The 27,547-nt window shown below is 35.5% G+C and overlaps 1 protein-coding gene across 1 annotated transcript; it reads left to right on the forward strand.

The window, feature by feature from the left end:
* Positions 1 to 786: 786 nt before the first annotated feature.
* On the forward strand, positions 787 to 26,606 carry LOC123694619 (frizzled-2). The gene is made up of 3 exons (XM_045640102.1): positions 787 to 1,135; positions 22,477 to 22,658; positions 23,441 to 26,606. The coding sequence occupies exons 2-3, from the start codon at positions 22,497 to 22,499 to the stop codon at positions 24,890 to 24,892; spliced, it is 1,614 nt and encodes a 537-aa protein (XP_045496058.1). The 5' UTR covers positions 787 to 1,135; positions 22,477 to 22,496; the 3' UTR covers positions 24,893 to 26,606.
* The last annotated feature ends 941 nt before the right edge of the window (positions 26,607 to 27,547 follow it).

Raw genomic sequence — 27,547 nt, forward strand, 5'->3', positions numbered from 1 at the left:
GACCCTATGTGGCCCTATTTTCCTCCTCTGCTTTTTATGAAGATTTAACGATTTTATGAATTATTGAATATCTTTGAAGTCATTATTGACTATAATTATAACGAGTGCGTTGTTAGATAGTCGTTGTTATACGTAAAAGCTGCCGTTTTATTCAGTCATATAAATAATAGTAAAAACTTCATCATCCAGATTTTTACGAGATAAAACAACTCATCATTCACGACGATTCTTATTTCCGTTCGATTAAATTGGAAAACAAACTAATAATTGACGCTTTCGCCCAATGCCGCTCCCTTTATTTTTATCAAGGGGAGTGCGATCGAAAATGAATTCTATCTGATCGACCCTCCAGATACCAATGTAGAGAGCCTCCGCAAACTTAAATCGATTTTCATTCGTGATTACGATTCCTAATCTCGAGTTTAATAGAATTTTTACATTTACCGAGCACTCTTCACCGGATTTCAAACAAAATTTTCTCAAAGTAATGCAATGTACACACTAATTTCCGTCGCGAAGAATTCTTCTATTCGCGTAAATTAAATTCGGATATGGTTGAGAGGAATTTGATAAAACGTTCCGTTTGGATAATTTGGAAACGTTTCCCTAATTTAAAATCGGAGATTGAAGTTACACGTAGGAAGGCACGCACTTCACACAATATTGGAACACGGTAGCGATCTCGTAGCGCCATCTAGTGGCATTGTAAAGCCGTACACACTCCCGCCCCCCGGTCGCCGCTCTCTTCATTCACTTGTCTCAATTCTCATTCGACGAATCAGTCCCTCTCCGCGCGTCGCGGCGTTCGAACGTGTTCAGTGTTGGATTTACCATTGTTTCGGTGTATTGTTTGAAACACGCTCAGCTGATCAATGACATAACTATACGCTTCTATACAGCGTTACCTGTAGAGAAAATAAAAAACACAAGAGTGCGTTCGCGTGTTCGATCTCCAGGAACTAAAAAGGAGTCATCTGTAAATATAAGCGTCGCGGAGGACCGACCAAACGCGTGTGACTGATCGATACTTTTAAATGATAACATGGTTTCAATTAGGTGTTTTAGAAGACGGTGAGATAGTGTGACTGTGGAATTGTGTTGTGTCGTGAATTTAATTCAGAGTTCGCTTAAAGAGGTGAGTTATCGTATTGATTTGACGTATTTACGTGTGGCTTGATAAGGCGCTAGGATTTGTTTTGAGGCGATAAGTGGTAGCGTGCGATAGCCAGGTACAAAACATTGCATTTAATAAGTTCTATTTTATGTGAACATTTAGTTGAGATCATCATTATACTTATTTGCTGCTAAGTTTATGTAAAAACTTTTTCAAATGTTTAACATATTACATAGGTAGGTACCTATGTACAATTAAATCGAATTTATAATTAAGTTTATGTAAATATTACAGCAATAATAGACCGAAAGTAAATAAACCTTTGCCTTTATAATTCAATTAGGTATCATAATAGGTAGGTATATAAAATCCTTGCAAAGCGCTACAATTTCAAAAAAGGAATAAAATTTAAATGTGTGAACTTAAACATTACAACTGGCCAGGATTGCAAAAGTCAACGTAAGAAAAAGTATAAAATAGTTTATGGTCGAAACAACCGGATACTCGTTGCAGCAAAGAAATAAACGTAAGCTGGAGTGCGTTGCACTCGGCACCTGAAGCTAACCTAGCTATAGCTTATAGCTGATGCACTTTCTCATTTGCAAGTCGAAAATAACTAACGAGCGTCCGAATGACTCACGTCTTTATTTACGACTCTTCTTCGGTGCTGTACCGTGAACCGTCATACGACAATGCCTACGCTCGTATGAAAAAATAATATTCGATGTCTTGAAGATGACCAATGTGCTATGATAGAAAAACAATAGTTACCTACCCTCGCGTTCGTAGATTATAAAAGAAACATTATACAGAGAAGAAAATGTGTTATTAAATTAATGTGTGTGTATTCTTTTAACTTAATTTTAACATTAATGTTTAATAAAATTTCAATTTGATATAAACTTGTGCTTAGATCTGTACAATGAAGTGATATTTTCCATCTTAACTTTACAATAAAATGAGAGATAGATTTTAACGAACGTCTGGAAATCTCATTGCATCCAGACATCTTTTTAAATGTAATAAAAGCAGAATTTCCGTAGGAACCCTCTCGGGACACGGTGTACGGACAGACATACCTACGTATTTCAGATTTCATTTTTATCGACGGCTATTCTGTCTCCGACGGGAATATGCTGTCCCAGACCAATGACTAGACATGAAGTTAATCGTACCTATTATATTTTAAACTAAGCACTTCGGGTTCAGCCGGTATATAAACACAATAAAATATGGGAAACAAAAAATAGTAGGTACCTAATGTAGCTTTCTGCTGGTGAAAGAATTTTACAAATCGGTCGAATAGTTTCGGAGCCTTGAAACAAACACACTTAAATCTTCCATTTGTCTATCAGTGTAGTCTGCAGATACCCTATTAAATAGAATATTCTCGGCAATAATAAAATTTTAGAAAATGCAAATTAAAATTATTAATTAAGCTTTTTAAATATTCGTTTAACTAGTTCTTTCATAAAAATTCAAATTACCTATTCCGTATAAATTATCATGATTGTTTAAAATTAGACATGTTTTTTAAAACAAGATTAATTATGTAATTAATGAATACCAAATAGCCACAACAATTTAATGTAAATGATTAAATAATCCTTGCAAAGCATCTTACAATAAAAATAAAATATAGTAACAGACATAGAAATAACAATAAAACGTAAAAAGGTACTTAGCTTAAATCTAAACCACTCGAAATAGACATTGCATTTACCAAGCAAATATCTTATAATAATTCGGTTTTTTATCACAAATAAATGGCCGTCTGCGAGCGTTGAAAGCTTGCATTCATAGCGGTTGTAATTTATTATTATTGTCTGTATGTCTGTATGTTTAGCGCGAGATTGTTCGAGTGTCAAGCGCGTTAATTATGGGGTCGTTCACTATACTTAAGTATTTACGCCCACCATTTTTTTATTTTTATTTCTGAACGATATTTGTTTGTGCGTAAGCGTGGTGAATAATTTTACGGTACGCGCGTTAGTTTGGAATTAATTAGGAAGACTTATCTAAAAAAACGTAAGCACACGTTAAATATGTAATTAGTTACCTTCTTAGGTTATAGTCAAGTTAAAAAAAAATCGCACGTATTTTTCTTAGACGGAAATAGGTAGGTATCTAGATCTAGACTAAATTCAAAATCATCCTTAGTAGGTATCTCACTATTTTTATCATGCTAAATAAAACATCATACTTAATTAAAAAATATGAAATTACAGTAACTGGTGTGTATTCATAATACCTACAAATTGCGATAAACACTAAACTCATAAATAACAAGTTTCATTGCGATGCGATGCGCTAATGCAAGTGGTCGAGAGAAGCTGGTAGTCAATTAGTTTATCACAAAATCACATCTGTCTAGCCACTCGAAAATACACTTGAAAAAGTGTACAAAAATCCACAAAAACTGGCGTTTTATTTTCTTGACAGCACTTCTCAATACTTGCGACCCGGTGGAAAGTTGAAAAGTGCTCGGAAAGTTGAATGGATTTATTTTATTATTGGAGCCCGGGCTGTGAGCCTTGTCTAGAGACAAATAATGTTGTAAATGCTTCCATTAGTGGCGGTAATTCAAATCTCTTTTTCAAAAATTGCGTTCCAAGTTTGAACTTCGAAACCATAGATACTAGTTTTATTTTTTTATTGCTTGAAGTGACAGCGACCGGCGCGAGCATTACAATAAAATGCGAAATGGCATAGAATAAAAATGTAATAACATTTTAAATTGAATTACAACGTTAAAAACTATAACCTCGACTAATACATCAACTGCGATTTATTTCTCCAAGCTAAACATTCAATATATAAGATTAAAATATCTAACAATATTTTATGCGTAAACTAAACACGTCTTGTTGGCAAATATATCGCAATAACGATAAAAACAGAGAAGCTTTTTACTGTTTAACAGTCGCGTAAATCTAATACAGTAGCACTTTACAAGATGTATATTGAACAATGTCTGTATATTGCGAGCTAGACAAATAAAAATAAATATAACATAATCTAACATTGGGCTGGAAATAAAAATACATCGTGGGTCGTGGGTGGGTTTTATGATGTCCTTCGTCTTTATTCTTTATTTCAGTTTTTTATTGTAAAGTTGATGGTATTAATAAAAAACGGATTATATGTTGTTATATTATCTATTAGAAGTCAAAGAAGAATTCTTCGTATTCTTTGTCTTGAGCGTGATATGAAAAGATTACTACACTAATATTAATTAAAACTTTTCCAATAAATACTATAGTTTTCATAATATTTTGTTCGCAATGATGAATATAAAAAAAACTTAAAGTAAAAATGCGATCCTACGTCATCCTAATAGATGCTGTGAAACTGAAAAATCGCTTTTCTCTCATTGTGATATTTTGACACAAGCTCTGAGACTGCAATCCATTCGTTTCAAGAGGAGAGATATTTCTCTTCTACGTTAAATGGAATGGTACTTATTTTAAAGTAAAAATTGTGAAATCATTATCATTTATCAAAATAACATTGTCCACACTTATTCTCCATTATAATATGTATTTGTTTTTTTTTCTGTAATAGTTTCGAATCTTTATATACACAATATTTATTTCTACCATATATTACACACATACATATAAAATCCGTAGAACACAATAGATTTAACCTAAAAAACACTGTTTAATATCACACAATACTTTAATCCTACAATAACTAGCACAAACTATCATTACATAGATAACACTAGAATTTAAAAGTTAACCTAATGTCTAATTGCAGGTAATAGTAATTAGCGCCTACAGTTCACTGACCGGCCAAACATCGGTGGGCCATTCACGCCCCGAACAAAGATCTGTTTGTTGGATTTATGGCTGTTCACTAATTTGTAAACGCATTTTAATGTCGGATTATTCGTGTATCATTTACATTAGGGATATGCTGTGTACACACATATTTTTTTCAACTATAGTTTTAATTGCTGTGTTGAAAATAAGTTGTAGTAGGTAGGTATATTGCGTTTTGGTTTGAGTCCAAAATAATCTTATCAATTAACGAATTATTTCATCAAAATCGCAAGGTGAACTATGAGAATATCTTTAATTTTATGCTATACCTACTACTTTCTATTTATTTTCAAGTTATTTGACCTATGAGAAAGCAAATCTGTACTCAAAATAAACATTGATAAAACAAACTCAACATCGTAAATTCGAATCAGAAGCCGTGTGTGTGTACGCAGCATTACAAGGAGTAAATAAATTAGGATTTGTGGACAGACAAATTTATTCACATTGTTTTTACATGTTGAGGAGACGTACCGTGAATTATTTTCGCTCGACATATAAAGTATCGCTCAAACCGAACCCGTTTAACAAAAAATGTGAACCTTTGTACGTCTTTCGAGCTTTTCTCGGAAACGGCTTGCGGTATTGAGACAAATTTTTATTTCTTTCCAGTATAGAGTTTAAGGAAGCGCAGTATAAATGGAGATATTATGTCTTTACTTTGTAACGCTGCCTTTTAGTTCGCGAAAAGCTTTCTGCGTGTGTTATTGACTTGGTAATGAGACGTCATTTACTGTACACCCTATTTAGTAAAGTCATATTAAAAACTATGTTTTTCTGAAGTCTTGTCTTTTTCAACGATCCGTCCAACAATACCAACATTAATTTCAATATATTCTGCCGTTCTGCATGACAAACATAGCAGCATTTATGATATTAAGATAATAGATAGTCTTACAACTACCGTTAAAACTTCAGAGTAACATTCCCTAAACCAGTTTGAAGGTAGTTGTCACTTTGGATACTTTTAAAGGCCAACGTAATTGCTCCATTGACTGCAGGCAGGCCCTCAGGGATCCCTTTGTGCAGGCTTTGTGCCTTTGACGCTAAGAAAGCTGAAGGAATTTGTGTAACCTCCTGTAGTGGAAATATGTATCCTACTTGGTTAAGGAGTTAGTGGCCTAATCGTCGTGCAATGCGCCAAGAGGCGTAATATGGAATTTTTACTTAAACTCATTTGTGGTTTCTGTCTTATTCTTTGATGAAAGGTTGGAAGAAATAAGGAAGATGTAGTAATAGAGCTTCTTACAAATGTACCTTACCACTGAATCACTATTTTGTTCATACAAAAAACATCACACTTCGTACAAGTTCAAAAGCGACTCGGAGAAGTATTGGCGGTGGAACTGTTACAAAAACAGAATTTGAATTAAGAAACATTTATATTTTTTTCCGGTGATCAGATTCTTGCACTGGTATGACAATTAAAATATTAGATTACATCACGTCTTATGTTTTAGGGTAAGTTTTTGCTTTTCGAGTGAACCCCATATGTGCAGTCGTTAAGTATATTAACGAGCTGCCCGCTGGGCGCGCGTCTCCGTCGTTTATCAAATTATTTATACATGCACGGTATTCGGCCACCCATCGACTGTAAGGCTTATGCTGTGGTGCGACTAGTCGAATGTTGAAATTGTGTTGTACGCTAGATGATAGGTATTTTTGTTATACGAAAAAAGTATGTGAATTTGTCAGATAATTTTGTACTTTTTGTGTACGTTGTTAACATAATATGCCCTTATGTAAACGTAAGTATAAAAAGTAGTACATATAAAAATATAATTTGAACGGGTGGTCACAGTTTACATAGGATGTATTTGTGATAAATTCTGTCAAAATTTATGGTGTTTCTATATGTATAACTTTTGCCAATGTTTCCATACAACAAGAACTGAATTTATGTTACAACTGTTTAATAACTTAGAAGACACATACAATCGCTCGTGCGGACGCAGCCTAAAAATTTCTCATTGAATTTAAAAAATGATTCGTTTCGTAAACGGATGGTACTGGGCGTACAATTTATGACTTATTTTAACATATGAAGCTATTTGGGTTTCAATTGGAACGATTTTCGATTCGTCTATTTCGGCTGAATAAATATTATATTGAATATTTTATCCAGTTACCGTTAGTTTGGTATTATTGTGGTTAAGTACCGTTACACGCATGTTATTGTCCCGAAATGGACAATTCAAAGTGTTTTAATATGAAGTTATTCAGACAGTTTCTACATGTAAAATAGTTATGGTCATCCTTCTTTTTTTATGTCACTATTATGAATTATTATATTATTATCAATCCGAATGTTTAGAAATTGTTTGATATAAATGCGTTTTCTCGTGGATAGTACCACAGACTAATAATAATATACTACGATAGTACGAATGCCATTTTTAACCGACTACAAAAAAAGAAGGTTACTCAATACGACCGTGTTGTATATTTTTCTTGTAGCATCGACAAATTTCACCAATTAAATGGTATCATTACTAATTACAACATTAAATCAGCTCGGTTGCAACCCATAACAACTAAACTTCTGTTAACACAACAGTTGTATTGATAACATATTGTAATCAGTCGATCAATCTTCGGAAATAGCCTTGAGTTGTTCGCGAAGATTATTAATTTATTATTTATTTAATTTGACGAATGGTAGGATTATTCGTGACTGCAAGTGATAATGTTTCATTTATTGAATGTTATTTGCTTTAGAATGAGTGCAACAGTGTGAAGGAGTCATAAGAATTCAGAAGTATATTTTGGAGGTTGCAGAACAAATTTCTGGCATTCCGGTATAATGGCTAAGACATAAGTGTATTTGATTATTATAATTTTCTTTAAAGAGTGATAAAGTGATTTGCGAAATTCTGTTAAGTTTGTTTATGTATACTCAAACATTTATTTATTCAATTAGACTTCATCTAGACCTTACCACCGATAGTGCCAGTAGGTACCTACTTAAGGTTAAATGGATTTATGCATCCTATGGTCCTAGGTTATTTGACATTTCAAACGCCGACGCCTGAAATTCCTCTTAATTAATAGGCCAAAGTTATGGCAAGGTTACATTTATCGAAAGTGTTAGGTGTAGCCAAAAGCAAGGTTTAATCTTGATGCTTACAAAATGTTATATGGCCTATAAATAAGCTCATTTGTATCTTCAAAAACGAATATTATAAACACTAGAGATATTTACATAGACTAATGAAGCTTACAGAACCAAAATTTCCCTTCTTCAAGTACACTGTACAGTTGACATTTAATATCATCTGTAGACTGTAACATAGGTAATATTTTATATTACATCGAAGCATATTACCACTATATACAGATACATACAGTAAGGAAACTTCATACAAAATGTTCGAAATGGCTCCCCCCCCCCATCAAGCGTGTTTTCGAGGGTATTGAGGGGGATCGATAGTTGCGGGTGACACATCCATAGATTTTGAATATAGTATGGAAAAAAGTTTAAAGTGATGTCAATTCACATTAAATAAATATCGATTGTTTCAGTTTGTAGCCCTTTCAATAAATTTATTTGTAAATACCGTATCTGACTACAAGTTAAGAGACTATTTTTTAATTTCTATAGATATGGCAGCATGAGTTTGATAGCTACAAATAGTCACTATTAGGAGTCCAGTCTGTTTAAAGGTCGCATCTATTTTTACGCAATCTAGAAGAGCACGAAAATATAAAAAAAGGAAACCTTAAAAAAATCTTGTTTAAATTTATGTGCATAATTACGTAAATATTAGGGAAGAAAAAGATAGATATTATAATTATTGTATTTTTATCGATACGTGGCGTCTCCACTTTGTCAAGCACTAAGCCTGTCAAACTATTTGCTTTTTCTTCCTAAAACAAAAAGGTAGAGGTTCTATGCTCGTATAATAATAATTTTAATTTATTTTTGCATATTTTGTGTTTTTTAATTTAATTTAATTTATCGTTTTAAAAATAATTTAATAGGTATACCTACATACAAGTATTGTAAATTCTGGTTTAAAATAATTATTGAATATATGTATAATACAAATATCAAGCATCTATACATATAATAAATCTGTAGAAGGGTCAATTCTGTACATTGAAAATATTGAAAAAATAAATAGCAGGGGGTGTTACTGGATCAATACCAAACCCAAATATGTGATTAAAAAAATTTTTGTCTGTCTGTCTGTCTGTCTGTCTGTATGTGAAGGCATCACGTGAAAACTATCGGTTCGATTTCGATGAAACTTGGTATAATTATACCTTATTATCCTGGGCGTAAAATAGGATACTTTTTATCCTGGAAAAATACGTAGAAAAAAATTAATCTTAATTTTTCAGTTTTATTCATAGACTTTGTTCCGTAGAACCGCGAACACACGTTGCGTATTATTATAGGCCTAGCCGTATTTGGGAATTGGGTCCAATAGATATTTATAAGATGTTATTGACAGAGGTACTCAAAATGGAGAAATAACCATCCACGCGAAGACCGACATCCGCGCGGACGGAGTCGCGGGCGGAAGCTAGTTATAAATAATTTATGCCGGGTCCAGACTGATGAAACGTAACATGCAATGTAACATGCAATGAAAGAATTCACCGTCCACATTGCTGCAATGTATCACGAAAGGTAACACACTTTGTAACAATTTCTCATAGTTTGGACGTCTTGCGCGCGCGAATTGTGCATTACACGCGCATGCTACGAGCATTACAAGCCGCGCGCGGAGCGATCCAAAATTTGTCGGTTTTTCGACGAACACAAAGGGGCGCGTAGTGTGCGCAGAGCAGCCAATGTGGACGGTCGTTTGAGAACGCAACGAACATGGAGGACGAGACTGCGGTGAATTTTTGTTTGGTATATTTTGGTTGGTTAATTTATGTTTGGTATTATTAATAATGAAGTACTGATAATCGTCATAGCTAGAACGTGGTCTTCGGACTCCATGCTTCGTGTGATCTACCGGTTTGACGCGCACGAAAAAAACGTGTATGTTCGCGGCAGAATGGCGGAAACAGACGAACGCGGGATGTTCGTAGTGAATGCGCGTTATGAGCGCGCTATGCGTCCACACCAGCAGCGAACATGCAATGAAAGGCAGAATGTTACATTGCATGTTACGTTTCACCAGTCTGGACCCGGCATTAGGTACATTAAATAGCCTTCGGCGTCCATAACAAAACAAGATTTCGAAATATAGCACTGATAAAAACGTATTTACTTTTACAAGCTGTATTAATTCGGATTGCTTCTTCTTGTAAATTCATATTTAGGCTACACCATTTTTGTATTTTAACGGGTTTTAATCTCCAAATAACCACAAAATCAACTGTGAAAAAAAGCAAACAGAAATATACAGGCCGAATTGATAACCTTCTCCTTTATTTTTCAAGTCGGTTAAATATCAAAAAGTAACAGCCCTATAGCTATACGTCATAATTTCATCGCAGGGGCTTAGTTTCCTAACTGTATGTACGTAGTACATATCTGTCAACTGTGATATTACTCCAATATTATGGCATCTAACATGTTTTCTAGGTGGTCTATATTCAATAAGATCTATAACATTACTAATGTCATGTTACCATAATTCGATATGGCCGATCGCTTCAAACCAGGTCAGCGCATACCTCTCCTTGGCGCCAATTAGATTCAAATATGTGGTGACGTAAGACATTTAAATCAGTTCGTCTATGGTATGCTCTAGTTTGCACTTTATGGTACTTACACTTATTATTATTTGTATTGTCTATTCATGCTAATTGAATGTAGATACTTTTTTAAGGCTTAATTCTTTTTACACTAGGTATGGTTAAGGGGAGCTTTTTTCTTTTAATATTCGCTTTTAAAAGTTAACGTCGCTAATAACACACATACGAAGAGTTCAAATTAAAAATTAAAAAAAAATTTAATTTTTAATTTGAACTCTTCGTATGTGTGTTATTAGCGACGTTAACTTTTTGAAAGTAGGTATTAGTAATAGTGATAAAGTCAGGTTATTCATCATCATGACTATTATCCACATATTTATATTTATACAACCTTCAATGGAATTCTAAATGTCTTGACTCTTGAGACAAATTAAGTACCTAAGATATAATTCGATCATCATTCATAATTTTTAATTTATTTAAAAAGTTAAGTTAGTTACGTTACTTTTAGTACGATTTACAACACATCTTGTGTTTATATAAAAAAAATGTACCTATATATTTGTATATATACAAAATACAACTGTAAATCTATAATATTATCTTTTTGAACAAACATTTAATAAATCCCGGTAATCATCAATTTGCATTATAGTTTATAGCTTCTTGTTCGAATAATAATAAAAATAATCATTTACTTAACGCGATTAATTTTGTTTGTCTGTTTTACTATCGATTGAATTGATTTTACGTTTCATATTCGTGTGATAATGCAACAATAAAAATAAAATGTTCAACAGTACAAATAAACGTCTGTTATAAATGTAAGCCAATATTTGTTTTATGTTGATGGCAAATATTTTCCTCGTCGATCGTAAGATTTCAATTGGCGTTTTTCCTTCTATTCTGTATGCGATAATGCGATAAGAATCTTAAGTTTTACTTGTGAAGAGTGCTTCATGTATTTGAATTGGTTTTATGATAAATTGCGTTTTAAAATAACCTAAGGTAGGTAAATCTGAAACCAACCTTTAATGAACAGTTTAGTTTATTATTTCTTCATCCATACCGAATTTGTAAAAAAATGGTATAGAGATAATATGTTTAATTAAGTATAGAACAATAAGTAATAGGAATAAGTATAATGTAAAATATTAGAAAGAAATAAGTGATGCATTTATTTCTACACACACAAACGCATAACAATAAACATTACAAATTAGTACGAGATAAAAAGAAACAAAAAAGGATGCCACTCAGGATACCCGAGGCATAATGCCTCAGCACTGATTTTCAGTGACACCCTTGCGTCATCCATATTGACAGTTGCTAGTAGGCTTATTTTTATCCCAGTACCTACCACGGCCACGCCACGGCTCGAGCAAGTATAGAAACTATAATTGTTACTTGTTAAGGTAACATATTATTACCCCAGTCGCGCAGTCTCAAGAAGTACCCAAAACCCGGTGGCATACCGATAGCCGTGTTTAATTACAATAGATAGTCGATGATTTATTGATATTGCACATGATAAGAGATAACGCTGACTTGCTGATAACAGAACATTTTGAAGGGAATGTTTCCATCTAGATGATTCTATGTTTAGTTTTTTATCGAGGATTTTTATGATGTTTCATGTGAAGTGGTAATTTATATTTGGTTTTTTATCTGTCTTTATGTTGGTGGTTACTGGTTAGATAATTTATATGCAAGGAATTTTACCGCACGCGTAGGTACTAAGGAAATAATTGATCTATATTCTCATGATTAAATTAGGTAGGTAAATAAAATCCAAATATTAATAATTTGGATTGATAGCAAAAATTAAAATAAAGTTTCACCTTGTCAATAAAAACTAGCAAATCAATACATTGTAGGATATAGTTTATAGTATAAGAATACTCCCAAGTGACCAAATCAAAATTTCCCACAATCGATAGGATAAATCAATAAAAACGAGCAATATATTTAATTTGCCGTGTTACTATCACAAATCGGAACGTTCTCAAATAATGAAGGAATCGAAACACGTCGTAAACTTGTAAATCGTTCCATTACACGACTCCGCTTGTAACAGATTGAGTGATAACGCTGATAAGGCTTATCAGTTTGCCAAATATTGCGATTTTTACCTAACGCTCCGTGGAAAGAAAGTCATTCAAGCGCGAATAAGTGTATATTTATTGCAATTTGCACAAACTAAAGTATGTATACCAAAATTATGTGACAAAAAAGGCATCGTTTGTACAAGAGGCGGCCTTATTGGAAGCAGCAATCTGTACCAGTCAACCTGGTTGGAAATATTGGTTTGAACTCAATGGTTGGCAAGTAAAATGAAGTTCATGGGATAGTGCAAAAAATGTATATAGGTACATATTTAAATATAAATGTTACCATAACAAGATTTGAAAACAGAGTCGCAGATTACCTAGTAAATAGTTATGGTTTAAATATGTAACTAAATTTGGCTAGTATGGCATTGAAAAGAAAAAAAAACTATATTATATGGATTAATGGAATACTGGAGAATAACTGGGGATAGGTTTGTGAAAACGATAACTAAAAGGGATGAAATAGACGATGCAAATTGTATTGAAAATGGTTATCTTGATAATATAAAGGAGTGTACTGAAAGTGCTGCAAACAATAAACTAGTAATAGTAACCTAATTTACTTGTGTTACTTTCACAGTATTATAATCTATACTAATATTATAAAGCTGAAGAGTTTGTTTGTTTGTTTGTTTGAACGCACTAATCTCGGGAACTACTGGTCCGATTTGAAAAATTCTTTCGGTGTTAGATAGCCCATTTATCGAGGAAGGTTATAGGCTATATTTCATCACGCTATGGGCAACAGGAGTGGAGCCGCGGGGGTGAAACCGCGCGGAGCAGCTAGTACTTTATAAAGGATTAAGTTATAATTAAACTACCAATATAAGGTAATAGATTTTGTCGCATTCACACGTGAAATTTCACAGGCTTGTTATAAAATTTATGGCGGGTTGTTTGCCCATTAGCATGCCATTAATTATGGAAATGGCTCGTTATAATTATTGGTGGCGTTTTGCGAATTTATTGCTAAACAGAGACCGCGGCTTTGCCTGCAAATAGAGAGCATTTGAACGTTTAACGTGATTTATTTAGTAGGCTCTGTGGAATGTTTACTCTGTCTTTTGTGGTTTATTTTAATGTCACTATAAAAATGATGTCTCACGAGATTTTGTAGTCGACATTAAAAAATCCAACAAAGCATTGAAGTGGTTAACGCTATATCGTAGCACAACAAGGGGTCAGAAGAGGTGAATTACATTAGGAGGGGTGAGGGGATTGTAGTCTGCCAAGTAAATGGTTGTGTTTAATGACATTGGAAGTATGAATGCTGGAATTCTGCCACTGCTGGTTGAATGGCTGCTGCTTTTATATCTTGGATCTGTCTAAAATGGTATAAACAAATATCCTACTCTGAATATTATTGTTAATGCATTTGGGATGTTTTTACTAGTTCCTTCTATCGGAAATGTCGATTAAAATTTAGTCTGATATATTTTTTTTCTATAGTGTTTAATATAAATATGATACCTTTACTTATTCTGTAGGTAATATTCAATGATTTTTTAAAATTCCAACAACACAATCTAAGATATAATGCTACTGCTTATAATGTAAGTATATAAAGATCATAACCAAACATGACCTCAGCTTTAAAAATAATAGCACGTGAAAAGGACATCGGAAGTGTAATCATTACGCACAAACAGCTCAACTACTGCAATTTATGTTACAAGTAAATAAGCTCCAATTTATCGAACACCATCAGAATAGCGCCCAAGGAATTTTCGACTCTCGCGTCCCTGTCAATGTAAATTCGTCTCTACCGCTTGAAAATTAGGTGCATAATACGTTGTAAGTGAAAATTTGCCAGCCATCGATTATTTGGACAAACAAGGCCCGTAATAAATCATCCCAAGCCGACTACCTGGCTCGATCGATATGAAAAAAGACCCTATTTTGAAACAAAGGGAGTGACATTTTCGGACGCACGGAATTTTGATGTTAGTTATTATGCGGTAGCGTTTGATACCTATAATTATGTCTTCTATGTAAATACGGTTATTTAAATTATTTCTAACTGTTATTATTTAATAAATGTTAATTATTACGGTATCCTATTATCATTGGCTTACCCGCGTTTTTATTTGAAAATAATTTATTCAACAATCAAGTTGATTTATGACTCGAGTTTTATTAAACTCTTATTATCTAAAAGTTTGCTTAGTCCTTAATAATACGGTGACATGAAGAATCTAATACAATATGCAATACATCATCAGTTATACATAAATATGAGAAAGTAAAAAAATGGCGGAATGCGGGTTTTATCTCGCCTGTACAGATCTCGGGACTCGCGCAAGGGCCTCGGAGCTAAAAATAAAGTGTCTCCCCAAAAGATCACTTATGCTGCTAAGGGCGGCCGTACACGGACCGCTTCAAGCAGTTGAGACCGACCGCTTGAAGCCGCGACCGCGCGGTGAACTATAGGCATTCATTCACCGCCGTACACGTGACGGCTCGAGCCGTCGCGACCGCTTCAAGCCGTCAACTGCATGACGAAATTCCACCGTGCCGTTGACGGCTTGCGAGCGGTCGTGAGGCATACACTGACTGCTCGAGCCGTTGACTGCGCTAGAGCCGTCGTCGGCTCTCTCCTCCCCTGAAAATCAATGACTTGACTAGTCAAAAAAATCAACCGCTCGAGCGGTTGATAGCGACGGCTCGAGCGGTCAACAACCGACGGCTCGAGCAGTTGACGCCGACCGCTCGAGCCGTCCGTGTACGGCGCTCAGCCGTTAACTGCTCGAGCGGTCCGTTTACGGCCGCCCTAAGATAATATGGATGATATTTGATATATATGTATCACTATGAGTGTTTTTACCAACTACCTACTTTAAAATTAATATTGTGTTTCATATTTTTTCTAGGACTAATTTAGAAAAGTCTTTACGTACTTACTTTAGAGTTACATACTTTATAAAAAAAGAAAATTTCATATACATATTAATTATAGATATACATAGATACATTGTACATATGCCACACGTAAACTCATAACAATTCATTCTTGTATATACTTTTACAATTGCCATCGTACATTAAATTCCAAGGGAATTAATATAATTGGTTTAAAATTACCACGTACAACAGATTAAATAAAAAAAGCACTTGACGCCTTAAAAGAAGCGAAAATAAACAAAATACCTAGCTATCCATAAATTCTATAATACATAGTTATATTATAGTCACAAATATTCCGCGTCACATTTTTTGTCCCGGCAGATATATTTTAAGACGCACCTGTTCACAGAATGAGATGAAAGATAAAGCCCAGGTATATTTCTATTTTATAAACTCATTGTTTTAAAAATAATTCACTCCGTGACAATTGCAAGTTATAAATATTAAATACGTTGCAATATTTTGCGAATTTTAGCAATAACCGTTTGCGAATAACGCAGTTAAATTTTATGTTTTTACAACTTGGAACTTTTGAAAGTACCTACATATACATTATACATTGTTTTGCCGAATGTGTTTTTGCCAATTTCAATGATATTTTGCCGGCTTGACAAATTGTTTGATTGCTAGGACAAAAGAAGTTATTTTTATTGGGAAGTTATAATACAATATTGTATCGTACCCTCGTTGAGGATTAATTTCTTTTAAAGTAATTTTAAACACTTGTGCTCACCAAAAGCATTGTAAAAGGGAATGGATTTTTTTTATAATTAATTATTCTATCTTGTGCACGTATAGATAGTTGAACCATAAATAAATTATCATTTATGTATCTCGTTATAATAACTGAAAAGATAAGACAACTCCGTTATTTAATTCAATCTAAAATTAGACACTTATCTTCATTTGACGTTTTGGGGCATCACTAGGTTATCTGATGGTCACATTATCTCGAAATGCATAAATTATAATTCTAAATAACTGTAATTAATGGTAGTCTGGAAGAGATCGCTGCCTAGCGATAAGGCCGCCATTTGTACATACTTGCATCTGTTTGTCTTTTTCTGTGTTTTATGTAAATCTTGTGTTTGTAATAAAGAATTATCTATATATCTAGAGTTGAATGTAACATACTGTTGTACTCATCTGCAACAATAAGCATATGAAACAAAGCCGTATTTAAATTAAACAAATAAAAGTAAGCTGGAAGAAAAGACGTCTTGGTTTCTCTGAGATTAATCTTCATTAACGTTGTGGATAAAAGCTTAGTACTTTCTAGATTATGATATAAAACGTGCAGAAAATTTAATTGGTATGTCCATTATAATTTTCTGTATTATATTCTTTTAACAACGAGGGACTTATCAATTAAAAATATGAGTTATTGGATTACGACGGTTTATTAAGAGAAATAATTTTAATTAATAGGTCAAGATAGTATCCATTGTTATGAATTTCTTATCATATTTAATTTTAACTTAATGACATCTTTGTTCTTCGTCGAAATAAAAGCTTATTTTTACTTTATAAACTTGTTTTTCTTTGAAAGTAGTAGATTTTTATCAACACATTTAGGAATATGCGAAATATTGTCGTTATATACGAATATAAAGTCAAACTTATTTGCAAAATATATTTTGAACCCTCGTTAAAGTTTAAATTAACCGTAAAATTGTTTACAAAACTATTGACCTGAATTGTTTAAAATATGGCCGCTACAATCACCTGTTGATAATATCATAATTCATAACAATGGTTCAATGCATTTGTTTTGAATGTATAGTTTATGCTATTATAGAATTATAAATTTGAAATCATACACAGGTGAATAAATTTACTTTTAAATAGAGCGATGTACAAGGACTTTTAAATCGAATAAGTTATATGAATAATCAAATCAATCATAGATACATGGAGAATTAATCATCACCAAAAACTAGACACACAAGATGTAACTTATAGAAAGGAAAAGAATATTTAAGTTAAGGCCATATAATATTTATGCTATGCTTATTTGCTATTGATAAAAAGTAGCACTAATTTTCGACAAACCTTATACAGGAGTACATAATATAGTGTAACTAATAAGTTTAAACATATCGGTAGGTATATCTCCTTTATAAGCTATCAAAGTCATACATGTTTATGATTATAATGAATAGTAGCCAGTAGGTTAACAAGAGTGGTTGTTTTAGCCAATGAATCGATGTGTATATCATACACTTGAGCATCGTGAGTTGCATCACGTATTCATAACATAAGTTATGATCTCTTTTACGAATTTATATTTTTTATTTGGAATATAATTTGTTTCATACAGATGAATAAAATATTGATCACATCTGAAAAGAGTTGGAGAAATTCGTGACGAACATACCTACTTCGATGAAAATCTCTTTTAATAATGTGGTTGTATTACTCGCCAGTTTCGATCTAAATTAAATCGTCTTGTATCTATTACTAGAAATTATCTTCCTTTGTTGGTATGATTGGAGAACTTTTTTCCGCACTGTAAAAGACGATAAAAGAAATCACAAGTACTCAGATCTTCAAAAATTGCATTCCGATTCCCAAAAAAAAGTGACAAAGAAATAAGCAGTTAAACTTTGGCCGTAAAAAGAGCCATTGTCATGCGTAATAAAAGATTTGTGAGCGACAATTTTTCATGGTTCGTACACAGAGTTTAATTTAAGAAATGGGTAAATAGGTTTTTGTGCTGGTTCGTTTATTTTTCAAATATATGAAGCGAATTCTTTGTCCATATGAAGATGGAAATTCGATTGATTGAAGAAGCTTTTTTAAGAAATGGGGATTCAGCTTTGAATATAATGGTTAGGTAATGAGAGTATGTTGAAGAGGAAAAAACGTAACATGATAAAGTATTTTTAATTGAAAAAATTACTTGTTTCAAATAAACTTAAATATATAATAAACTAGCTTACCGCCCGCGGCGTCGCCGGCTTTGACTAAAACCTAATAAATTATATGTATGTACTTAAACCTTCCTCTTGAATCACTCTATCTATTAAAAAAAACCGCATCAAAATCTGTTGCGTAGTTTGAAAGGTTCAAGCATACAAAGGGACATAAGGACAGAGAAAGCGACTTTGTTTTATACTTTGTAGTGATATTAACGTTTAATTACTTAAAGTGCAGAATTAAAAAAAAATAATTGTAGTTTAGAATTTAGATGGCAAGATGTAACATAATATCTGAACAAACCAAACCACAAGTAGTTAACTACGGAAAACTTAGCACAAACAAAATTACTAACATCTTGTATAAAAGAACTGTTTTATGGTTGGTGTAAATACAAATAAAAATTCAAAGACAATTTTGTATTTAACATCACTTGTGAAGTCAGAAGCTAAGAGGCTCTCCAGTGAACAACTCGGCCTTTCTGGGTCAAGTTGCAAACAAAAGTATGATTTTTGGCAAACGTAACGGAACCTTTTCTAGAGCTTTGATTGGATATAAATTATAGCTACATGTATTTCAATTTATCTTATACTAGCTGCTCCGCGCGGTTTCACCCCCGTGGCTCCACTCCTGTTGGTCGTAGCGTGATGATGGACCCGTTAGTTCCCAAGATTAGTGCGTTCAAACAAACAAACAAACAAACTCTTCAGCTTTATAATATTAGTATAGATTCGAACGATAAATAGTTACAAAGGATACCTCCATTATTACAGTAGAAAGTAGTTATTAGATATTACATACGTGTAAAAGTGTAATAAAGCATTAAAAGTTTAATAATTAACTTTATTTCTTCAGCTTAATCAAACCCTACAATTCCAGCTAATTCATATGTTTTCTATATAAAAATTATTTTCTTTTATCAGCAGAAATACACGATATTCCCTGCTATTTCGAAATCGTTTGAGAAAACACGTAGAGCGGCGTCTATGCATAAATTCAAGTTATAGCTTAACCCAGGTTTAAGTTGGTACAGAACGCAATAAGGACAAATCTGGCTATTGCTCGTTTGTACATATTTTCATTAGTGGCCTAACTACTTCAACTGTGGCGCAAGGGATAGGCTACAGCGATTACATATCTTATTCATAGTATTTATGTTATGGGTCGTAGTTACCTGGATTTACTTGTAATAATCCTGTACAATAAAATTAATGTAATAAAATTCGTAGTATTACCCGATTTCCATTTCACTCAAAAAGTGTTAGGAAATTGTTTTGATAATCGCATTCATTTTTTATACTTTTCTAGTTATCTACTTTCGAAGTGATAAGTTAGAAATTATTATATTTGTAATCTTCCACTTATGTTAAAATATCATAGCTACTTTATGTCTCGAATAAATAATTTCCATAATAGGCGGTTTGTAGCATAAAACTTCAAACGATTGCAACAGCGCATACTTTCGCAGCATATACATCTATTACATAAAGAAAACGATGATGATGATGAAAATGGCGGATTCAATTTGTCTTTCGCTCATAATACCCCCATCGTCTACACCTTGTACCACACCCAGTAGTATAAGCTTTTAATCAGTTGGCACGCTGCCAGCCGATCGGCCGTCAACCCCGACCGGACATTTCTGTCAAACGACAACCTGTCAGAAATACTCTCACCTTTCCCTGACAGGTTTACCTGAAGGAAACCACTCATGTGACTGACTGACTGATACTTGAACCCAGAAAGTACAAGTTCTGTATTTGATACCAGTCATTCAATTTAATGTCATTCGTAGAATGCGCTAGTCATTCCATCAAACAGCAGATTCAACCAGATGACTGCGACATATACGAACCGTTTTTTAATATGCCCTAATCGACTTTAATTTCCGTGTGTCTAGACTGTCATTTTTCTATCGTTCACAAAGTTATTTCCAAAAGTACTTCTTACCTTAAACGTCCATAATTGAACACCTAATAAACAAGAGGCGTGTACCTCTAAATTTTATTATATAGTTATCGTCATAAAATCATAAAACACTAAATAGCATGCGAAATGTAAACATTTAAACTATGATTATATCGCTTACCTGTCTCTAAATATAATTAAGCAGTCATGTGATGTTTTATTATTAGATTGGCGTAAACTGACACAAAGCTAATAACAACAGCGAAGAATGTCATTGTTTATTTAAAATTAAAAATGTTGTTGGAAAATTGTATATTTTCCACAACAAATTTAGAACGTCAATTTCTTGATGAGCTCGAAACGAAATAGTTTTACCTTACCAACCTTATTCAATATTCATGTTTGAAAATAATATCTAATGTTATCTCGTGGTAATGTTTAGTTTTACTGCACATGTACAAATAAACAAAACGACTTAAAATATGAAATAAACTGAAAATATATCGTCTTACCATTCTAAATATGTTTCCCACCGCCATAACTGAGCCCCAAGCTAACCAAGTGCATGGTTTTATGACTGACCATTGTTTATTCCGACCACCCGATATAACTCCCATAGTGGAAACGAACTGGTGGAGCAATATTAATACGAATATTCTAGAAATGGTAACCTGGCCATAGAATACGTGAGCACAGATGTTGTTTTTACATTTGTCTGACTGGGAATAAAACGAGTGGCGTCAGATTATAAGTCTTCAATTAAAATACTCCAGTATTAGAAAATGTGTTTCATTACAGATGGAATCAGCATTTTACGCTTAGAAACTGTCTCTTTATAGACAAGTTTACATAGATAAAACTGCTTATTTTCACTGTTTTTAAACGTTTTACAGTTATTCAACACCAAATTCAAACTTCTTTCAAACATAAAACGAATAGGCAAAAATATTGTCCATCTACCTATTATATTCTTTGGACGTCTACCTCTCATAAATCCTTCAATACAAAAGCCAAACCATGCAATATACGACGCAAAATAAGCACGAAAAACAGCTGATTTCGCAAAGCGAGGAAGTACAAGGCGTTTGAGACAGGACGCGAGCGTATCTGGATTCTGGTGCCGGTGCCACGTGTGCAGCGGCTCGTTAAATAGACATTAACCGGACCGGCCGCGACACGTCCGCTTGGACAAAGAGTAGGCAAGCTGCAGATGTGGCACAACGATTTATGATACAATTTTAAATAGATCGATGGTTCGACTAATTATAATGCAAAATACCTTGTTTACTTATCTTAATTTAGGATTATAAATAACTCGTAAAAGTTGTAGCACTCCTGTAATTTTACAGCTTTTACATATGATTTTGAATTTTAATAAATTGTTATTGTCTTTAAGATACCGCTTTACATAACCTGTTGTTATAGGTTTTACTACTCATAAACGTACCAATAATTATCATAAATAACCTAGTTTTATTTGCATGTACGTAGAATACTATTAAAACACCTCCTTTAACATTATGCAATATAATCGTTTACTATTGCACCTCTATAAACCGTTTTACTCGCCTCCCAGAGGCCGCATCTCATTAGCATTCACTCGTAAACTTGTCTAGTCTATGGAGAATGTCTCAATACATTCAGCTACCTAATGATCGAGCTATATTTAGTACGCAGCTTCCAAATAAAAAACGTCATTTACTTAAACTAATACCGTTTCACTAACGTCAAACATTACACCTAATGAACACATGACTTTCTGTAAATAATGATTTGCAATAAACGCTTATAAAATCGAAATTTTCTTCTTTTTATTAAAAACTCAAAAGAGCTATCAAACTGTGTAGAAACTGAAAAACAAATCCTTAAGATCATAGCAAAAATAGAGTCTCATAAAAAAATATTTCTAAACATAATCACATCTCTATCTTTCGGTCATTTGTATCGTCTTCTGCCTCATTTACTTTTTTAATTTCTTATAGTATTAAACAAACATTATTTTCTTTCTTTCTAAACATAATCTCGATCTTTCCAGATGCGGTTATCACAGTAAGCATGTGGGCTGTGCTTCTGGGCGTGGCGTGCGTGGCGAGCGCGGGCGCGCTGCAGCCGCGGTGCGAGGAGATCACCATACCCATGTGCAGGGGCATCGGGTACAACCTCACGTCGTTCCCCAACGCGCTAGACCACGACACGCAGGAGGAGGCTGGACTTGAGGTCAGTAGTCGATAGTTATTAGAATCTGCCTTCTAATTATCAGATATAGGCCAAATTTAAAGGGGACCACGGGAGGCAGCAGCTGTTAAAAAGAATCATCAAAATTGAAAGTTCTGAGGTAACAAATAAATGCCGTCGAACTGAGAACTTCCTCCATTGAGGAACGACTGAGAATTTTTTTGAGTCGATTGCAAAATAGAAAAGCAAATATTTCTATAGCTTATATGTTCAATGTTGTTCCATAAGCTACAACATTATCAAGTATCATCAAAATGAGCTTAATGGTTTTTGCGTAACACAGATACAGCCATAACCACAAGGTTAATAATAGCAGCAGCAGATATGTATAAAACATAAAATTTGACAGCTGCTTACATGGAATTTTAAAGAGTGTGTACGCTATACATCGCAATTTATACTTACATCGTAAAACAGGGTCGTTAACAGGATTTTTGTGATGTAGGTATATCCGGAATGTGGAATAATTGTGGACACTTATGTTATTATTCAATTTACAAGTTAATATATCCGAAGAGCTACTGTAGCGAATTGATTTGGAAGATGCATGCATCTTAAATTGCATTCGCAGTTCGCACTAATCGCCTTGCGGTCAAATTTTAATTTTTTTTATGCAGTTTTAAAATTAATGTTAATTGAATATAATAAAAAGAATAAGTAATATAACTTTCCGAAAATATAACGCAACCGTTCATATTTATATACTGTTAAGTAAGATAAATAATTGTAATTGTAAATACTAACAGTCTATTTATCAATTTCAGGTGCACCAGTACTGGCCGCTCGTAGAAATCAAATGCTCAGCCGACCTGAAGTTCTTCCTATGCTCCGTGTACACGCCGATATGTATAGAAGACTATCCCAAACCCCTCCCGGCCTGTCGCAGCGTCTGCGAGCGCGCGAGGGCCGGCTGCGCGCCTCTCATGCAGAAGTACGGCTTCCAGTGGCCCGAACGCATGGCCTGTGAGAAACTGCCCCGCCAAGGAGACCCGGACCGCCTCTGCATGGAAGAGACCGACCGCGCGCAAGAACCGGAGCCGCCGCGACCGCCACCGCGCAGGCCCTACAAAAACCACTGTAAGGATCCAAAAAACTGCGAAAGCGGCCCGGCTGCAAGCCCGGGCGAGGGCACAAGCGAGGAGTGCGCGTGCGCGTGCCGGCCGCCGCTGGTCAGCGTGCGAACGCTACACAACGCCAGCGCCACCACGGGCGGCGTGCCGGCCTGCGCGCTGCCGTGCCGCGGCGCCTTCTTCACGCGCGAGGAGAAGGAGTTCGCGGCGGTGTGGGTCGCGCTCTGGGGCGGCCTCTGCGCGGCTTCCACTTTAATGACTCTAACCACATTCATCATTGACTCGCAACGCTTCAAGTACCCGGAGCGCCCGATCGTCTACCTCTCCGCCTGCTACTTCATGGTGGCGCTGGGCTACCTCGCGCGGCTCGCCATAGGACACGACGAGATCGCGTGTGACGGCGCCCTGTTGAAGACCTCGTCGAACGGCCCCAGCGCCTGCACCCTAGTCTTCATTCTGGTGTATTTCTTTGGCATGTCGTCATCTATTTGGTGGGTGGTGTTGTCGTTCGCCTGGTTTTTGGCCGCTGGACTGAAATGGGGCAACGAAGCTATTGCGGGACATGCGCAATACTACCACTTAGCCGCTTGGTTGATACCCGCAGCGAAGACTGTCGCGGTTCTTCTAGCAGGCGCCGTAGATGGTGATCCAGTCGCTGGAATATGTTACGTCGGAAACACATCTTCAGAAAACTTAAAACGATACGTTCTCGCGCCGCTCATAGTGTACTTCGCTCTCGGAGCAACGTTCCTGCTCGCCGGCTTCGTATCGCTATTCAGAATACGCTCAGTGATCAAGCGGCAGGGCGGCGTCGGCGCCGGCTCGAAGGCGGACAAGCTGGAGAAGCTGATGATCCGCATCGGCGTGTTCAGCGTGCTGTACGCGGTGCCGGCCGGCGTGGTCATCGGCTGCTTCGCGTACGAGGCGGGCGGGCGCGAGGCGTGGCTCAAGCGCGTGGCGTGCGGCCCCGCGTGCGGCGGCAAGCCCATGTACTCCGCGCTCATGCTCAAGTACTTCATGGCGCTGGCCGTGGGCATCACGTCGGGCGTGTGGATCTGGTCGGGCAAGACGCTGGACAGCTGGCGGCGCGTGTGGCGCGGCGGGCGGGCGCCGGGCCACCGCGCGCTCGTCAAGGGCGCCGTGTGACGCGAGGCGGCGGGCCCCGCGCCCGCGCCCCCGCTCGCGCCCCCCCTGGCGCCCCCGCTGGCGCCCTCGTTGGCGCCCCCGCTCGCGCCCACCGTTGCGCCCTCGGCGCCCTCCGCGCGCTCCGCGAACCCCCTCTCAGACTACGGACCCGTCTAATTCTCGATTCTTCAACAAGGAACTTGCTATCAATGAAATCGACGCGGATAACCTCTGATTATGAATTGTGAAAGCAATAAGTGAATACATTCGTTTTCGTGCGTTCACGTAATATGAATGTGAGCTGAAAATGATATGAAACTGCAAGATTTCTGATATATATCGAACAATAGGAAAATCTTAAAATATAAAATGGAAGCGCACCATCTTATCCTCATAAGGTGAAACCCTCACGACCAATGATACTTTGTATGTAGCTGGCTTTTAATGGACTATACCACCCCTATTTCGGTGTTATTAAGCTGGCTTCTACTCTTCCTGCTTTGATAAATAAATCACGAGAAATAAAATAGTTTCCCTCAAAGAATCCAGTGAAATGTGAATACGAACAATATACGGGTCCCCAATGTGCCATTCGCGGCTCGCGCAGACATTCTCTCGACGACCATGTGATACGTACGGACGTGCGACTCGTTGTGTGATTGTGCGTCGCGCTTTGTCTAGTCTTAGCATGTAAAACGCGCGGCGATGAACGTATATACGTAATAGTTTAAGGACGGCAGTGATGCTACGAACGACTATGCGACTTTTTGTCGCATCTGCGACTATTTTGTCGCCCATCAATGTGTTTATAAACAGATTTTCGTACGTGTGATTCCATTTAATAACTGCTTACTGATACCTTTTTGTACAAATATATAGAGATATAAATTCTTAACTAGCATATGTGTTGTGTAGTAAAACTGTGAAAATGAGATTATGTAACACGGGATATAACCGCTAAAATAGTTAAATAACGGAAGCAGATATTAAGTGGAATTACATGACGCGCTGGATTAGTTCATTATACAGAAGTGTTTTATAGTTGTTTTTTAAGCGAACCGATAACAATGTTATTACAAAAACTTTTGATAAGACGTAGATCTGAATAAACCGGCTGATTAAAAGTTTCTGTAAGCAACTTCATGGACTGTTTGTCACTGCCGACAATAATGTACTCGTGTTTTTGAAGATCGCCCATGCCATCTCGCTCTAACCTATTTGTATCTAAGCGTTACAGTGAGAAGGCGATACTTCACTACACGCGTCTACTGATGTATGAGACTAATTTACTTATACGGTTTAATATCTGGGTATATGTATGTAATAATAATAATTATGTTAGCTATAAGATTGTAAAATTGTACGTAATAATATATTGTATCTATGATTGTGGTATACGTAATAATTTAAAATTAAATATTTCTATTCATCTTGGATGTAATTTAAGTAGGTAGTTCTTGGATACCAAACGTTTACTTGGAACGGCCGATAGATGGCACCGTTTTCAATACGTGGCGCCATCTGTTGGCGAGTAGTTTAAATTTTCACACTGCCATCTATTGTACAATAGTAAGACTTTTTCCCTATTTGCTACTTTTCTATTGTAAAAAAAACAAAGTGCAATAGTTTCGATGTCAATTGAATGGAAATAATTTTAGTGTATGTACACACCACAGGTACACACGGACACCGCAGCCTAAGAGAAAGAAGAATGTAATTTATTTTATATCCTAACTGTAGATAAATAAAGCGACTTTTTTATGTACAATATGTGTTGAGATTTATTTGATTACCTTTCCATCTAATTTCCCGCCATTCTTGAATATAACTTATTCAGTAAAAAAAATCAATCAAATTTCGTGAAAACCGATTTAATGTATTATTTATCAATGAAATAAGTTTTGATCAAGACTATCATAACTTCTTACTACCACAAATACTTAGTACCACCATGGACCCAATAAATATCTAGATTATATTCGTCCATGGTACCACTACTAGTACTTCTTCTCTACATCAATAATTCTAGAAAATTTTCTCAATACACACTAATATTATATTATTATTACCTACTAATATTATATTATTATAATTATATTATAAATGCGAAAGTTTGAGAAGATGTGTGTGTGTTTGTTACTCTTTCACGAAAATACTACTGAACCGATTACAATGAAATTTAGCACACATATAGAGGTTAACTTGGATAAACACATAGGATAGGTTTTATCCCGAAGTAGCTATTGCATACAAAACTAATCTTGAGCATAGTAAGGTAATTTCTGTACTTCTGTACACTGCAACACTGCACAAAAATAGAAAGGGAGGCCACAACTTAAAACTAGGGTTGTAACGGAACTCCGCCTCCGCCTCCGTTACTGCGGAACTTCCGCAAAGAATTTAACCTCCGCCTCCGCATCCGCCTCCGCAAAATTTATGCGGAGTCATATCGGAAGTTCATATACGATCACAAACAACGCGCAAGGAGTGACGCGGCCGCACGGCTGCGTGTTTTCAAGTGAAATGGTAGAGAGTTTGCTTAAGCCGCGGCAACACGGCCAAGTGGGTGGCCAACTTGTCAAAGCGTTCGTTCATCAAGGAGGATCCCTTATTGTGGTGGAGATATAACATTAAATATAAAGTTTTTGCTCCCATAGTTCCCATTTACTTATCGGC

This window comes from Colias croceus, chromosome 9 (genome assembly GCF_905220415.1).
Source record: "Colias croceus chromosome 9, ilColCroc2.1".
Classification (NCBI taxonomy): domain Eukaryota; kingdom Metazoa; phylum Arthropoda; class Insecta; order Lepidoptera; family Pieridae; genus Colias; species Colias croceus.